Source organism: Peromyscus eremicus, chromosome 22 (genome assembly GCF_949786415.1).
Source record: "Peromyscus eremicus chromosome 22, PerEre_H2_v1, whole genome shotgun sequence".
Classification (NCBI taxonomy): Eukaryota; Metazoa; Chordata; class Mammalia; order Rodentia; family Cricetidae; genus Peromyscus; species Peromyscus eremicus.
In genome coordinates, this window is record NC_081437.1 from 32,848,101 (window position 1) to 32,865,514 (window position 17,414).

At 40.1% G+C, this 17,414-nt stretch overlaps 1 protein-coding gene across 2 annotated transcripts in view; it reads left to right on the forward strand.

Moving 5' to 3' along the window:
- The window catches only part of Nbas (NBAS subunit of NRZ tethering complex), a 280,100-nt gene that overhangs the window by 66,588 nt on the left and 196,098 nt on the right, over positions 1-17,414 (forward strand). For both annotated transcript variants that reach the window (XM_059248639.1, XM_059248640.1), the window contains exons 17-21: positions 1,331-1,482; positions 4,093-4,233; positions 4,480-4,558; positions 8,315-8,419; positions 8,772-8,908. In XM_059248639.1, the coding sequence (XP_059104622.1) occupies positions 1,331-1,482; positions 4,093-4,233; positions 4,480-4,558; positions 8,315-8,419; positions 8,772-8,908 (614 nt within the window). The remainder of the gene's footprint in view (positions 1-1,330; positions 1,483-4,092; positions 4,234-4,479; positions 4,559-8,314; positions 8,420-8,771; positions 8,909-17,414) is intronic.

A 17,414-nucleotide genomic window follows, 5' to 3' on the forward strand; every position in this document is an offset into this window, starting at 1 on the left:
GAAAGTCCAAGTCTTAACAAGCAGGACACGCCCCAGAAGCAGCTTATAGATTAGAGTTGGCAAGTAAGTAGGGACCATGGCCAGTTTTGGCAAGAAAAACTTTCCGAAGAGCAGCTTACTCTGCCTGTGTGATTGAGTTAGCTTGAGCCTGAGTGGTACCTCTCACAGGCCAATGAAGATAGAACCGTGGTGTGCGGAGGCTCAGCATTTGGAAAACACCCTTATTTTACATCTCTGCCTCATATTCTCTCTGGTATGACCAAAACACAATCTAAGGGCAAGTACAAAAGATCTTTTTTATACTTCTGAAAAGAGTACTAGAGCTTTGTGTTTCACGGTGGCCCATTAGAATTAAAAAGAATGCTATTGCATCTCTCTGGGTGTGGACCCCAGGCCCCCCCCCCCCCCCCCCCCCACCTAGTTCTTTTCCTCACCCCTCCCAGCCTTTTCTTCAAGCCCATTTCCACCCCTTTGTGACTCCCACTGACCCACAGAGCTGCTCTCTGTCAGAGACCCCCAGCTGTCACCATGCTGGACTGGGACTCAGACTCAGGGATCAATGGAGAAGAGGAGGAGGAAAGGTTGTAAGGAGGTAGAAGACTAAGGAAATAAGGTTCTTCCAGACACCGCAGGACTGATTCATGTGTGAGCTCACAGACCTGTGACAACCGTTGGAGACTTGCATGGGTCTAAACCATTCAGATTCTTAGCACTGAGAAGGGGAAGTAGACAGAGTCCCACCCCTAACCAAGTAGCCTTTGCAACTGAGAGCTGCTGGGAAAGGAAAAATCAGTTTGCTCTAATGGAATGTCACTAAGTGTATCAGCCACACTGTAGGTCGGGGCCGTGCCCAGTAGTAGTTGGCCAACACATAAAGGACTCCTGTTTTTTTTTCTTTCATGTAGTGTTTAATTTTGATATTTTTTGTCTTATTGGGCCCCCATCACCCTTGGAGAGACAGAAAGAGAGAAAGAGCATTGAGTCAGTAGGGAGGTGGGGAGCATCTGGGAGGAGTTGGAGATCGAGAAACAATATGATGAAAGTATATTGCATAAAAAAAGTTAAGCAAACAAACAAAAAAGCCCAAATGCTGTTGGGAATCACACCTCCCATCTCCAGCTGCAGTCACCAATAGTGAATTGAATTAGTGGTTTTTAGATTGACATCAAGGAGCTACCTAGGACCAAGTTCTTGAATGACCCTAATACAAAATGTCTAGTTATTGTCTATAACTATCTAGTTGTTATCTGTAATTCTAGAAAGCAGTCATCAGGTTTTATATGATGCCATCTGTTCTTAAATGCCTCTGTGTATTTTTCTTTTTGTGTAGAGTAAGATTAAGAAGCGGTCCTGGGTTCTCCATGAGTGTTTGGAGAGAGTCCCTGAGAATGTGGATGCTGCCAAGGAACTGCTGCAGTATGGCTTGAGAGGCACAGACCTGGAGGCCCTGGTGGCCATAGGGAGGGGGGCAGACGATGGCAGGTTGGTTCGGGACTGACTCATTGCGGAGGTGACGGGGAGGAAACGTGGGCCGAGGCATGGGGTGGCCGTTGAGCCACACTGCCGTCACGAAGCTGTCACGGTTGAGCCGTGCTTTCTTCCTTTCAGTGAAATATGTTTGCAGCCGTTGGTTGGGTGCAGAGGCCATGTCCGGCTCTGCACACACTTACTGAATGGGCTCCGAGCCGTTAACGGGGCTTTACACGCCAGCCTGTAGGTCATACTAAGTACCTGTAGTGTTTACTTGCCTTATGAAAGTACCCACAGATGTTTAACACTAAATGCCAGTTAGTAATATAATAATAGTGTTGAATTGTTGGACAAGCTATTGCTTACCAGACATTTGGGACTTTGTTAAGATATAAATGATAGTATATACCCAATAATTAGATAATTTTAATGAGACTAACATTTTTTTTACTATGTTAAAATTATAAATAATGTGATATTCCTGTCTATGAAATGGAAATCAAAACCACAGCAACTTAACATTTAAATCCAGTTACAGTGGTTATCAAAAAGACAAAAAAATGACAAGTGTTAGGACACAGAGAAAGAAAAACTTACGAAATTTTAGTGAGAATATAAATTGATATAACCATGGAAAATGAAATGTAGGTTCCTCGAGAAATTACAAAAGAGAAATGCCATGTGATCTAGCAATTCTGTTAATGTATATTTATAAAAAGGAAATGAAAATGTATATCCCTATTTAAAACAGCATTGTTCACAACAGCTAAGACATAGAATCAACTAAGATGTTACAAGTAAGCAGATAAAGAAGATGTAGCATATTCACACAATAGAACAGTAGAATCACTGTTTGGCCATAAAAAACCATAAAGGCAGGGGCTGAAGAAATGATTCTGTGGTTAAGAGGACTTACTGCTATTGCAGAGGACCTGAGCTTGGTTCCCAGACCCACATTGTACACCTCACAACTGCCTTTAACTCTGCTTCTGGAGGATCCAATCCCCATGTGCTCAGGAGCACACACACACATAAAATAAAGACGTCTTTAAACAACAAACAATAGAGTGCTTACTGCTTTTGTAGAGGCCCTAGGTTTGGTTCCCAGACCCATATGGTGACTCACAACTGCCTGTAACTTCAGTTATGGGTATCTGACACTCTCTTTGGCCTCCATAGGTACCAGTATATGTGCTCATAGTATATAAATGATGCAGGTACTCATACATACATATAAAAAGGCTTATGATTTGCATCAATGTAAATGGAACTGAGTATCAGTCACAGGGCTAAGTGAGTTAACTGATGCTGTATGTGGATTTACTTCACAGGTGGAGTATAAAAACCTGAGCTGTCTTAACCAATGAACAGAACAGTGGGTACCAGAGCATCAGGAAGGGAAAGGGAGATGAGAGGTTGTTTGAGAGGAACAAAATCACAGCCAATTCAAGGAAGGAACATCGGTGTTCATATTGTATTGTATAATTCAGAAAAAATACAAAGGATGATGTCGAATGTTCTCATCACAATGTGAAAAACATGTCACATGGTGGAGAAGTTTCTTGACTTGATCAATACACAGTGTAGAAAGGTACTATGACCTGAAGTTCCCTCAGAAAGCTACACTTGTGTGGACAGTTCTTCAGACTAACCAAATAGAAAGAACTTCCTGTGATTGTGGAGTGTAGCGTAGTACAGATCCCAAACCAAAGTTATTTTGGTCTATCTTTAGTCCATGTAAAAGCCATTTATCACTCACCTTTGAATGTGATGTAACATCCATCCTTTGACTATCAGTTAAAAACTGTTTTACGTTGGGTATAGTTTTTGTTTTTAGCTCTGTTGGAGGGCCCTTCACCCAGCTCTCAGACAAATCACAAACGGAGGCTTATTCTTAATTATAAATGCCTGACCTTAGCTTGGCTTGTTTCTTGCCAGCTTTTCTTAACTTTAAATTATTCCATCTACCTTTTGCCTCTTGTTTTTTTTTTTCTTTTCTTCTGTATATCTTACTTTTACTCTTACCCTGTGGCTGGCTGGGTGGCTGGGTTGCTGGTCCCTGGCATCCTCCTCTCCTGTTCTCTTGCTCCTTATTTCTTTTTCCTAGATTTCTCCCTCTATTTATTCTTTCTGCCTGCCAGCCCCTCCTATCCTTTCCCCTGCCTTGCTATTGGCCATTCAGTTCTTTATTAGACCGTCAGGTGTTTTAGACAGGCAACGTAACACAGCTTCACAGAGTTAAACAAGTGCAACATAAAAGAATGCAACACATTTTTGCATCATTAAACAAATGTTCCACAGCACAAACAACTATAACACATCTTAAAATAATATTCCACAACAGTTGGGTGAATGTACCCTGATGTGACCCTTTATGTTTTTTTAGGTAGATATTCTTTCTTGGTTTTAAATGTCTGATCACTCCTTATCCTCAATACTTATTCCATGGTTATAGTGAATAAATCATGCTGTTTGGCAGAACTTTAAAAAGATAATATTTTCTGTTTTGGGGAAAATTAACTGAGTTGAATAAATATAGGAGAAAGCATATTTTCATTACATGAAAAAAAATTAAAAAAGATCAGGCTAATAATAGTCATCTGAGTTCTTTTCTCTTTCCAGATTCACGTTACCGGGTGATGTGGACATTGACAGCATCGCCTATGAGGAGCTTACCCCACCTGATAAAGAGCCTGCCAAGAGCAAGCGACAGAAAGAGCTTAAGAAGAGACGTGAGCTCCTCAAATTAGTGAACTTTTCAAAGTAAGCCGTTCATTATTGCTCATTGGGAAATCAAGTCTCTGGTCATTTCCCTGTGCTCTTAACTGTGTGAATTGCTGAGTTCCTTCTGCAATTGAATGCGTTACTGTGTGTTTAGCCCTCATGATTTTACATACAGTTCTAGGAGCTGTAGACTGAAGGGCACATGGGTTATTTCCTTGATGTTTTGCCTCCTAGAGAAGTGTATGTCTGTACATGTGAGTAGCTCAATCGAATTCTTCCACACAGGTTGACCCTGGAACAAAAGGAACTGTGCCGTTGTAGACTGAAGTTATTAACCTTCTTAGATCGGCTTGCAACATATGAGGTAAGGAATGGTTTGAGTCCACCAGTTGTTCTTGTCATGTTTTCTGACACATACCCTCGCTGCCCAACTGCCTGGTGTTTTGGTCTTTGAGATTATAAATATGAGAAAATGAATTTGTTAAAAAAATAAGTCCTCTATTAGACTGGTTTTGGCAAAAAATTGGAAATTACAGAAGACCAAAAGTTGTTCTGTTAGATTAGAGGATATTTCTATGTGTGTATTCTTTCTAGATTGAAAATCCTTTTAATTTACTACTTATTTATTTCTAGGTAATGGCACAGAGTTGATTCTAGTGTGAAATTTCAGGACATACTGTGTGTAGATACTTATAGAATGAACATTCTCACCCACTTTAAAGGTTTGTTAGTGAGTTGAGTTTAATTGATTGATCTTTGATCTTTAGAACAGCCATTCTTAGGTTTAATAACAGTATACTTCTTTGTTCTCTGGGAACACAAGCATGTATGTCCCCACGCTGAACATTTTGTTAACATAGTGGTGTACCAGTTTAGATAGTGTTAACCATGGAAGTAGAAGCTGGGTATCTGGTGGCCCATGCTTGTAATGGTGGTAATTTGTTGGAAGCTGAGGCAGGGGAATTAATTGTCTTGAGTTTGAGAGCAGCTGGGGTGGTAGAGTGAGACTTTATTTCAGAAGAGAAAAGACCAACAAAAATACTAGGTGGAAATGAACCACTTTCAATGGCTGTGAACAGTTTAGTGTGTGTGTGTGTGTGTGTGTGTGTGTGTGTGTGTGTGTGTGTTTTGTGATCTTCTTATCTAAAGTTGCTTTGGTTTCTTCTTTTCCCGTCTGGGGCTTAAACTCAGAGTCTCTTTGGTGCTCGGCAAGTGTCCTACTGTCCAGCAGTGTGCTGAGCCTCTCTTCTGTAGCCACGCTCTCTTGGCCTAAGAACACCGAAGGCATTTATCACTTCTGACCATTCATGCAAACTCAGAAGCCTAAGGTCCCCCACCCCTTGAAATGTTATCAGACAAAACCCTGGGAGAACGAAATGAGATCCCCTTCTCCTCTCACTGAGCATTAAAAAAAAAAGCCGGGCATGGTGGCACATGCTAAGCACTCGGCAGGTAGAAGCAGGTGGATCTGTGTGAGTTTAAGGCCAGCCTGGTCTACATAGTGAGTTTCAGGACAGCCCCAGCTACAGAGTGAGACCCTGTCTCAAAAACCAAAGGAGGAGGAGGAGTAGAAGAGGAGGAGGACAAGGAAACACTAAAACCGAGTTCTTTCTGTGGCGGTTAAGAATGAGTATATAATCTAAATGAGAAAGCTGTGAAGAGTTCCTGATGAGTTCCTGGGCTGGCCGCTGGCTTGGTTGTTGGACAGTCATATTCCTTTAAAGCATATCCTTTTCATTCTAGTTTTAGTTCATTTTGAGGTAATATTAAGAATAAACATTGGAAACTGCCTATGTCTGTACAGTATGGTTCATTATTTTCATAATATTTTCACTTTCATTTTATTGGATGATAATATCTTAGAAAAGATACTTGCAATGTTGAGTTTGACTGTGCACTTAATTTTCTTTCATTATTCATTGGCTATTGAATTGCTAATCTCCATATGACACCAGTAAGTGTATTATTATATTATGATAGTGACCTTTAAAGGACTTTTGAGACCACTCTTTTTTAGGAAATTAGCCTTTTTATAAAGCAGATGTCTTGGACAAACTTGGCTATTAAAACTGTGTAATGAGAATCTTTGGCTGTCATGCTTGCCAGTTACATAGTGGTAGAGATAGGCTTTGCAGTTTCATCATTGGGCATTGTTCTGTGCAAATAAGATAAAAATGAATTCATTTACATTTTACCTAGGTGCTTCCTACATTCCAGCTATGATGCCATTGCTGGACGTAGGGAGACATATGAGCAGCAATTTTCATGGAGTCCTTAGGATACAGATGTTTAGTGAAGGTAACGGTGTGAAGGCTCAGTGAATCAGAGAGAAAGTACTGAAACTCTTCTTGGAGATGCCCAGGAGGTCTCTCTAAGGAACTCACTATGAACTAGTCCTTAAAAAGTGAAGACAGAAGAGACAGGAGGGTAGAATCAGAGTTTTGTCTTCTTTGTTTCCTTAATTCCAGAGTTCAGCATGGTATCTGATTCACTGTAGACCTTATAAATACTTGTTCAAAAATACCTTCAAAGTTTTCCTCACAGTCCATCAGCCAGTGTCCCGTGTACTTAGCCCCGATAATTCGATAATTTTCTAGCAGTCCTTTGAGGCCATCATTGCTATCTTTGTGTATGTGTGTGTGTGTGTGTGTGTGTGTGTGTGTGTGTGTGTGTGTGTGTGTGAAAACTAAGACTTAGAGAAGCTGAGTAACTTGTCCAGATAAGTAAGAAGCATAAGCAGATCCTACTGATTAGGAGCTTGTATTGATAATTGGAGTGCCAGCCAGAGGCCTAGGGCATGATCGAAGATGACATGTCCTTGAGAATGTGTGCTTGCTAGGTGTTTTATAGCAGAGGGAGGAAGGGACATGGTTTGTATGTTAACTGATCAGTAGAGGGAGGAAGAGGAATTTATTGAGAAAAGGAAAAAGCCATAGAAATAGAGTTGAAATGGGGCCCAGAACATGGACAGAGTTTTGAGATAGCGAAGGTTCAGAGATGTGGTTGTTTTGGCCACCTGTGAGGGAGGGGGAATCATGTCTGTGCAGATGTAGATTGACTTGCAGTTTTGGTAGGTTGGAAACTGAATTTCCATCAAATAGTACCAGTTTAAAATGAATGTTTTCAGCCAAGAGTGGTGGCTGAGGAACATGTTGGAAGTTTAGAAAATCTGTAAAAGTTTGTGAACACCTGGGAAAGAAAAGCTCCCATAAGCAGTGCCCACTCTCCATTTGAACACTTTCCTTTTAACTTTGTCAGAATTTTTTTAGCCTTTTGTTATAAAGAATTCGAACATGAGGTGGAGGATAGTGTGATGAGCCCAGAGATGAGCCTTCCCAACCTCAAACACTTATTACGTGTGTCTGTTTTACAGCCTTTGGCTTTCATTCCCCACACTTGCCTTCTTTTCACTTAAATGTTTTCATGAAAATCCCAGAAATGTTACCATTCTACCCACGTGTCTATATCTCTAACTAATTTGGACTTTAAGAAACTACAATGGCATTATTATTTGTAACAAAATGAACCCCCGTTTCCTCCTATCATCTGATACCTACTTCATGTTCAGAGGTCTCTGGTGCTGGACAAATGCTTTGCAACATACACTTGGCTCATTTCTTACTGGTTTATGAGCTGGTTGAAGGCAGGGGAAGTTTGCTACTCCTGTATTTCCAGTGCCTCTCACAGTGGCCTAGGACATGGTGGACACTCAGTCCATTTGTGTTTCCTGAGTGAATGAAAGCATCACTTGTATTAAACACCACTCACTGTAACAGTGGTAAAATTCATTTTCATCTAGAGATGTACATTCTCATCTAGAGATGGCCATAATAGTAGCCATGGTAACTGTTGCTTATCTGTTGTTATCAGGTGATTTTCGGTTTTCTACAGAAACCAATTTAATTTTCACTATTTCATTTATTTATTTATAGATCTAAAATGTTAATGACACTTATAAACAAATATAACCCTTGAAAAGATAAAGTACATAAGTTAGCAGTTGGTAGTTGAAATAAACTAATTTGGGCCTTATTTATTTCGGCAGGCAGAGGTATAATGGATTTTAATATTTTCTTGTCACCCATATTTAGAAGCCTGTTTATTGTCACTGTTCCCTCAGGAAATCCTAGGGGCGCCTCATGCATCTGAACAGAGATATGATGCTGAATTTTTCAAGAAGTTCAGAAGTCAGAATATTGTTCTCTCAGCAAGAACGTATGCTCGGGTAATTGCTTTTTGTAAATAGAGTAATTATGGTTATTAACAAACACTAAGTCTTGGAGCTGTGTAGTTAATGGTAGTGCATGCATATACTCTTACACTGTCTTCTCTGTTGTAATATTAACTGTACAGAAAATGGGGCTGTGTTTTGAGACTGTCGCCACTGGAGTTTTAAAATAAAGAGTCTTATAGTGTTAGATTAAGAAACATGGAAATAAGGAAAAGCAAAGGATATTTCAAAATGACTCATCAGAACTGTATGCAAAATGCAGTTTTAAATTTTGAATGGTGTTATAAAAATCAGTCCTTTATTTCTAAAGTTCTTCATAGACTCTTGTGCCTTGCCTGTCCTCCAGGAAAGTAATGTGCAAGCCCTGGAGATCCTGCTGACATACCATGGCTCCAATCTGCTCCCTCATCGCCTTGCTATCCTCTCCAACTTCCCAGAAACCACCTCTCCACATGAATACTCAGTCCTGTTGCCTGAGGCTTGGTATGCTACTCTGTCTTACTGATTATGATTGTGAGCATGTGTGTTTAATGGTAGACACCTTACATTTCAAAAAATAGCCTTTTAAAACTTAGTTAAAATGAACAAAAATGTATTTACCAAAGTAGGATCCCCTTCACATGGACTTTTTTTCTTCCTAAAAACAATGCTTAGGCTGACAATGCCTGCTTGAATTGTTATCTCTTTGAGAAACTGGACTGTAGTTCTGATGAGATTAGGGACCCTGCAGTGTCTGCATCCTATGCCGCTCCTCAGCCTTGTCTCTGGTTGAAATCCCAGAGACAGAAAGGTGAATTCAAAATATGATGAGTGGGACTAATGCTCTTTATTTCACATCAAGGCTGTCTGATGAGTGGTCACAGCAGGCATCTAGATTCTAAGCCAGTGTAGACATCAAGCCCCAGTATTACCATGGATGCTCTCCTGGAGACCTCAGTATCTCTTTTTATTTATCTTATTTGTATTTTTGTTTTGTTTTTTGAGATATGAGTCTCACTAGGGAGCTTTCACTGGCCTGGGACTCTCCATGTAGAGCAGGACAGCCTCCAGCCTGCAGTGACTTCCTGCCTCTGAGACTCCTGAGTACTGGGGTCATAGGTCAGCATGACACATGGGCACACTAGCTCGTCTTTAAGTGGCACAAGGGTGACTGTGTAAATTCGGTCCTTCTGTTGAAATAAGAGGCTACTGTTGTCCTTAGGAGACAGGAGGAAGCTCCATGTGGGTGTTCCTCCCAGGATCCAAAGGCCTGAAAAGTCGGTTTTCGTTTTAACGCATTGAAAAGGCATTGGTTTTTCTATCTCTTTATTGAATTTCACATTTATATCTTATTCTGAATTGCTTATTTTGTTCACCTGCTTATTATATTCTCTTTGAATTCAGTCAGGAATTCATTGCATATTTGAGTTCATTGAGCCGTCTTGCAATCATTCTTTTGAATTCTTTGTTTGTGATTTAATTTAATTAACTCTTGTTGTAATCTGTTAGTATAGTGTTGGTAAATTTGCAAGGAGCCATATTGCCTGAGTTCTTTATGTTTCTTGGCGTCTGTGCATTTTGGATTAGATCATTGGTTGGAATTTTTGAAATCATCTGTGTTATTTTAGGTGAAGGATTTATGGGGTCCAAGTGGTAGGACTAGTCTGTTTGGTGTGTTGTTCCTAACTGTGAGGTTTTTCTTTCCCTCAGTAGCTAAACCTTCACCCAATGTTCTCATAACACTGGAGATAATCTCCAAACATTATACCTCCCAAACTACAAAGCAGCCATAAGTGATAGTCTGAATATTAAATACTCTAGCAGCCATTCAACATAATTGCCCCTTCAACTCTAGTAACTTTTAGAGAATGAAGAGCCTAGAGAGTCTGCTTGTACTGATTTATTAGTTAGAGAGTGTAGGAATGAAAAGGGAGTCAGTTAAGGTTGACTAGGAATTAATAGCAGAGCAACAGGAAAAGTCGAAGAGAAAGAGGAAATAAAGGGAGAGCAGCAATAACAGGGACACAAGGCAGCTCCAGCTGCCGGCAGAACAGAAGCAGAGTGCTGGAGAGAAAGGCACTCACAGACCTTAGATCAGTCATGACACTGAGGGTGAGATGTGGGACCCCATTCCCAGGCTAGCCCGATGCCTTTGGGAGAGTCAGTCTTCGACAGGCAACGGGTGGGGCATTGAAACAGTATGGAACAAAGTAGTGTACCAATCAGAATTGATTAGGTAGTGTTTGTTTCTGAGACCTGCCTGAGTGCGCTTCCTGTGTCTGTCCTGCTCTTCCTTCTTGGGTCTTTGATGAGAGCAGAACCTCTGTGGTGTTTGGCTTCTTATGCTGATCTTCATGCTTTGTCTTACAACCACAGTGTGTGGTTCGTGGGTCAGACAGTGGGTACTCCGTGAATCTGGGATTTTATGTGAGCAAACTGGATGTATGCTTTTCTTTTCCAGAAAGTGTCCTAAGGAAAGTTGTAAGTAGTTCCATTTGAAGGGTTGAGGGGACCATTCACAGTGTGCTTGCCAGTTCTGGTTGTCTGGCCCTTGCTTGTAGCATCTGTCTGTTTGTCTGTCCCATGAGCCTGGGAGGATACCTGTTTCTCTCCCTCTTCGACCAGACTGCTCCCAGTGGGGTAACTGGGAGGACTCAGGAGAGGTGCTGAAGTGACTGTGACTCAGCCCGTGCCTTTCCTCGGAGTTGGAGCACCCAGCACAGTTTACCCCAGGAGTACACACTGCACTGGCCAGGCCGGGCTGCTCCTGCTGAGCTAGTATTTTTGTAAAGAATTATTTCTCATTTCAGTTATGTATGGGTGTGTACTCATGCGTAGGGATGGCAGTGCATATTTGCAAATATCTGTGGAGGCTTGATGTGTCTGATCCCCTGGATCTGGACTTACAGGCCGTCTGTCATGAGTCTCCTGACATGGTGCTAGGACCTGAACCAAGGTCCTGTGTGAGAGCAGGAGCACTCTAAACTACCGAGCTGCCTCTAGTTCCTGATTAGCCAGTTTTGAATGATCCAAGTTTATCATTCCCGTGGCCAGGAACATCCTATTTTGTGTTTTATATTGTTATTTTTAAATCATCAGGTGTACTTGACATTGATGAAATGTGACCAAGTGATGTAAAGCTTTGGAATTAGATTTTTCTCTGTCACATGTGATGTATCATTTCATTACTACCTATTCTATGTCAGTTACAAATATATTTACATTTTGTGTTTTGAGTGGCTGTTTTTCAAGCCCCAGAGCACATTTCTTTGTTAGGATCCTTGTTTATTCAATAGACATACTTATTGCATAAATGAGTTTTTATTTTTCATAATTATGATTATGTAGAGCTTATTTAAGAAAGAATTTTCCTTATTTCAACTTAGATTTCTTTATTTTGCCACCTTTTTTCCCCCTATAAAATCTTTTCAGCATGATGACTGTAACCTGCTGAAAGGTACTTTGGGTAACTTGGTTGTCTGGAGGTTTTGCAGCTAAGCGTGAGAGTGCTGGATCCCAGTTGCCTGTGACTCAGTATGCATGTCTAATTTGTTACGGGCACTTCCACTGAAGTGTAATGTGAAGTGGTGTGATTTTAAAATCTAAAGTGGTCCTTCCTGTTGTGAGAATGAGTGAGAGAATGACTTCTATCTTAGTTAGCATTTTTTATTGTTGTGATAAAACACCATGAATTGAAGCAATCTGGGGAGAAAGGTTTATTTCATTTTACGGCTTATAGTCCATCATCCAGGGAAGTCAGGCAGGAACTCAAGGCAGGAACCTGCAAGCAGGAACTGAAACAGAAGCTGTGAGGAACTTTGCTTACTGGCTTGTTCCTATGACTGGCTCAGCCTGCTTTCTTATACACTTAAGGACCATTTGTCCATGGATGGCTGTGCCACTGTGGGCTGAGCCCTTCTACGTCAGTTATCTACAAAGAACATGCCCCACAGACTTGTCTACTAGCCAGTCTGATGGGATAGTTTTCTCAATTGAGGTTCCCTCTTTTCAAATGACCCTAGCCTTTATCAAATTTGCAAACGTAACCAACACACCTGTATGCAGAAGCCACTTAGAACAGTGTCCGGAGTGCATGCTGTTAGCAGTTACTAACAGAGCTTCCAACTAAGTTCGGCCTTAGGTTCTTGGACTCTTTGTATACTTACTGGATCAGACTTCTTATTTGATCAGGTGTATATTTACATAAATGTCGGAAGAAGAATAGAAAATTCCCGTGTTCTTCTGTTAGTCTAGAGTCCCATCTCATTTATACATACAGAGCACGTTTTTCAAAATAAGAAATCATCGAGTTATCATTTCCGCCATATTGTGACACATGTATTACTAAAAATCTTTGCCTTGTACACATCGCTTAAGGAAACTGGAAACTGCAGTGCATGTTAGAGAAATGAGGTTAGAGACATTTGTCACACTGGCGGAAAGTAGCAGCTAATAAAACTTACAGCATGGTTTGATATGTGTGGACTGATGATCACACAGTACTAAAGCACGGCACTGATGAGAGATGAGAAAGCTTTTGTTCAGAAGCCTTTCGCTCAGCATCGGAACACTGCAGGTTGTGAGTTCTAGGGACGTGGAAGAGGAAGGTAACAGAAACCTGATGGGAACTTGAAATTCCAGGTGTGGTTGGAGTGGTGTCTAATGTACTTGCTGAAAGAGGAAGCTGGTTGCCATTGAGGAGTACACATGCACGTGGGAACTGGTGCTGTTTTTGTCCATCTAGCTGGCATGTGTCCCAAGGATAGCTTAAAACAGTGTGTGAGTCTTTTGATGGGAGGTATAATTGAAAGTGCAGTTCTCTAGTGTGGGCTTTGTAGATGATACCGTTTTGTCTCACTGTCAAAAGGCTGGACATGCCGGAAGCATCCCACAGAGAAAATTGTGCATTGGCAATGAGAAATAGGCCATCTGTAAGTTGTTTGCTCGTGCGTCCGTTTATTGGGATACATTTATATTTGAAACCATTATAGCCAACTCACTGTACAATGAAGTAGCTAGGGATTTATTTATCTAGTGTCTTCCTAATACCCCTTTCTAGTTGAAGAGCCTGTCTCAGATTACTACACTGCATACAGACTTCATTTACTTGAATTTAAAATTGTTTTAACTCATTTTATGTGTGCAAGTGTTTCGCCAGCGTGTATGTACATGTACCACTTGCATGCCTTGTGCCTGTGGAAGCCAGAAGAAGGCATTGTAGCCCTGGAGTTGGAGTTAGAGATGGTTGTGAGCTGCCAGGTGGGTCCTGGGAACTGAGCACAGGTGTGTTGTAAGAGCAGCAAGTTCTCCTACCCACTAAGTCACTCATCTCTCGATTCCCCTTCATGTACCTTTAGCACACGGAAGTGAACTCTGTACTTAAGTATCTGTCAGCTCTGAAATTCATTGACAGAGTTACTTGTCCATAAAAACATTCATTATGACATACTCCTGGATGATCAGAAGAAAAGACTGCATATTTATTTTGTGCTATTATTGCAAAGTGTTTATAGTGTAAGTGTTGAGATTTTATTAGTGGGATAGGATGTCTGCAGCACTTTCTTCTTACAGTTCAGGAAACTGTGACTGTGACATCTTTGCAGTGTGTGTGTCTTTAACCATGGAAATTTAGTGAGGTCACTTGGCAGTTGAAGGTTTGACTCTGAAAAGTGTCCTGTCCCGTGCAGAAGGACTGAGAATGGTCACTGTGTTGCAGACATTCCCATTGTCTTTCCTGGTTTTGTGATAATTAATGATCGAGTCCCACATTTCTGATTACTATTTTTGTTTAGTTCCCTAATGATTTGTATGTCGTATTGTCAAGGCTAAGTGTAAAGATGACTAAATAAGCAATTTCAGAACAAATTTGATTTTGTCAAATTTTTTTACTTTATATTTTAAGTCATTAATATAATTTTTGGTGGGGAGAGTTGAGTCAAAGTTGCCATATAGACTGGGTTGGCCATGAACTCACTATGAGGATTAGGCTAGCCTCAGACTCAACAGTGTTCCTCCTGCCTTAGCCTTCTGAGTACTGGGATTAGGTATGTACCACCATGCCTGATGCCAAACTATTCACACAACTTACATCACTATAGTAACCTGCAGTTCTCTGAAATGCGACAGGTGGAACATTTTCTATTACGTCAGTGTTAACTGGTCAGTTTTCATTTCAGAAGGTATCGTGCTATTGTTTTATCTTCCTTGAAAATCACCAGGAGATCCTTCTGCAGTTGGTTTCTGTGGATGTAATTTTATAGTTTTATAAATACTCTGGAAGGTTGTTTGCTATAAAGAATGTATTAATGGTATCTTGTAAAGCAGATATTTTTTCTTTCTTTTTTTTTTAAATCTTAATCTTTTTTCATTGAAATGAGTATATGTGAGACTGATTTAAAAGTTAAGAAGATCGCTTCTCGGCCTTTTGGCTAAGATCATGTGTAAAAGTTAAGAAGAGCCTGGCGGTGGTGGCATACGTCTTTAATCCCAGCACTTGGGAGGCAGAGCCAAGAGGATCTCTGTGAGTTCGAGGCCAGCCTGAGCTACAGAGTGAGTTCTAGGAAAGGCGCCAAAGCTACACAGAGAAACCCTGTCTCAAAAAACAAAACAACAACAAAAAAACCCCCAAAAACAACAAAAAAATTAAGATATTTTAAAATTATTTCATTTTCTTTGAAAAGACAGCTTAAAGAATAAGACAGAAGATTTTGTGTTATTTCAGTAATTTTAGCTAGTGTTTGTGTTTCATTATATAGGTATTAGCTTGGATAGGTAGATATAAATATGAATGCAGTATGTTCTCTTTCTCCACATAAATTATAATCTAGTAGGGAAGACAGAGGTAGGTTCAGATATAAGAATCTGATAGCTAGTGTTTGTGTTTCATTATATAGGTATTAGCTTGGATAGGTAGATATAAATATGAATGCAGTATGTTCTCTTTCTCCACATAAATTATAATCTAATAGGGAAGACAGAGGTAGGTTCAGATATAAGAATCTGACAAACTATTTAAGATGAGAGGATGGAGTGGATTAAATGGCTCAGTGGGTAAAGGATGCCCAACATGGTGGAATGAGAGAACTGACTTCTGTGCGTTGTCCTTTGACCCTTACACTTGAGCCGTGGCAGGTGTGTGCCCAAATACATACATATGTAAATACTACAGTTAATAAAAATGTAAACGATTGTTTCACAGGAGGAATACAGATACGTTTAGAGATGGGAGAGACTGCATTCCATTGTAAAGCAGGATCAGGAAAAACCTTCTCGGAGAAGGCAGTGTTTGGATCTAAGCCTTGAAAGGCCAGTGTGCAATTCTGGAAAGTCTGAGTAGAAAAGGCATAGTTGGAAGAATATTTAATCTGAGGCTGTTCATGTTCTCAACAATATTATATTAGTTATTCACAAGTCCTTGATTAACTCCTTGGCTGAAAATGCGTCAGCAGCCAGGCATATTGGCTCATGTCTGTAATCTTAGCTCTTGGCAGCTCGAGGAATGGGAAATGCATGCCGTGAGTTTGAAGCTAGCCTGGATTATGATGAGGGAAAACAATGTAATTCTTTCCAACAAAGAAATATGAGATCTTAGTTTACTTATCTTTTATATGTAGCCTAGTGTTTTCAATAGTAAAGTTTCTGTCTTGAAGTTTTCAAAAGTAGTTTTGTTGTGTGTTCTATCGTCACTATATTTTCATTGTTATAATGAAATATATAAAATGAAAAGTTGATCAGTTATGTACTGATTCAGTTCCCACTTGCATAGATTGTCCCTGAGTTGTTGTGAGCAGACAGTAAAGTGACTATGACTGGGTTGGTCCTAAGTAGAGGCGTCTGGGCCTCTGTCACCAGAGAGGAGCACTCTTAAATGGACTGTGCTGGCCGTTTGTGAATCCAGGAACTCGGGGTTGTCATAGGGAGAACTGGTCCCTAGTCTAACTGCATGTCTGTCTGGAGGGATAGTAGGCTTGTACATCTCTTGTTATGGTGGATACTTGAGACATAGGTTGGATTCATCCTTCTCTCCCTGTTATTTTAAGGGAAAATGGGTTTAGGGTGATTTCTCTGATTAAGAAGATAGAAACTAATTTTTCAAACTAAAAATTACAGCGTTGGCATTATGTCAGTATTGCCGATATTAGCTGTCTGGGACCCTGGTGGTTCCTTAAAAAATTAGGGTGTAATGACTAATCTATTTTCTCTTACTCAAACATTTCAAGATTGAAATTAGAAGATCTGCTTACAGTTTATATTCTCATTTTGCACATACAGTTTTCATGGTATATTCCTGAAGTAAGTAGAAAAGGAATTATCATCAAACATTTCGGGGGCAGTTATGAACCAGGCTTTGAAATTGGAATTGACAATTAATGTTAATTGCATTACTGTTCTACAGTGGATGTAACTATTGCCAAATAATCTTAATGTGACTTAGTATGAAGCTTCTGTTTCTATTTGAAACTAAAGTTGTATGAGATGGTACCCCACACACACCTTGTTTGTTTTCAAGCCGGTATCTTACCCTAAAAAGATGGAATTAATAGACCGAGTGTTATTGATTGCAACAAAATTAGACTTTTCGTGGAGATAAAAGTTTTTTCTCCTTATTCATTTTCTTTTAAACTTGCACGACCTTACTGATGGTTTTAGAACCTATGATCCTTAAACAGAGTATAACTTATTCTCAGTGGCTGAACAGCCTCAGGGAAGGAGTTCCTGTAATTCTCTCTGATCACACAATGTCTTTGCTAGTCAAGATTTCATTAATATGTAAATACTTGTCAGTAGCAGCATTTTGTCTTTCTCCTGCTATATTTAATTAACATATAAATAACCCAGGGAGACACTTCCTCCAATTTTTGATGTAGGCAAGTCTGTTTAAACATTGTATTTGCAATAAGAAAAATGCTATCAGGAATCAGAGTCATATTTAGTAATAAAACATGCATTAAGATGTTTTGATTCAGTGTGTACCCATTTTATTTAATGTTAAAATTGTGGATGCTCTGCA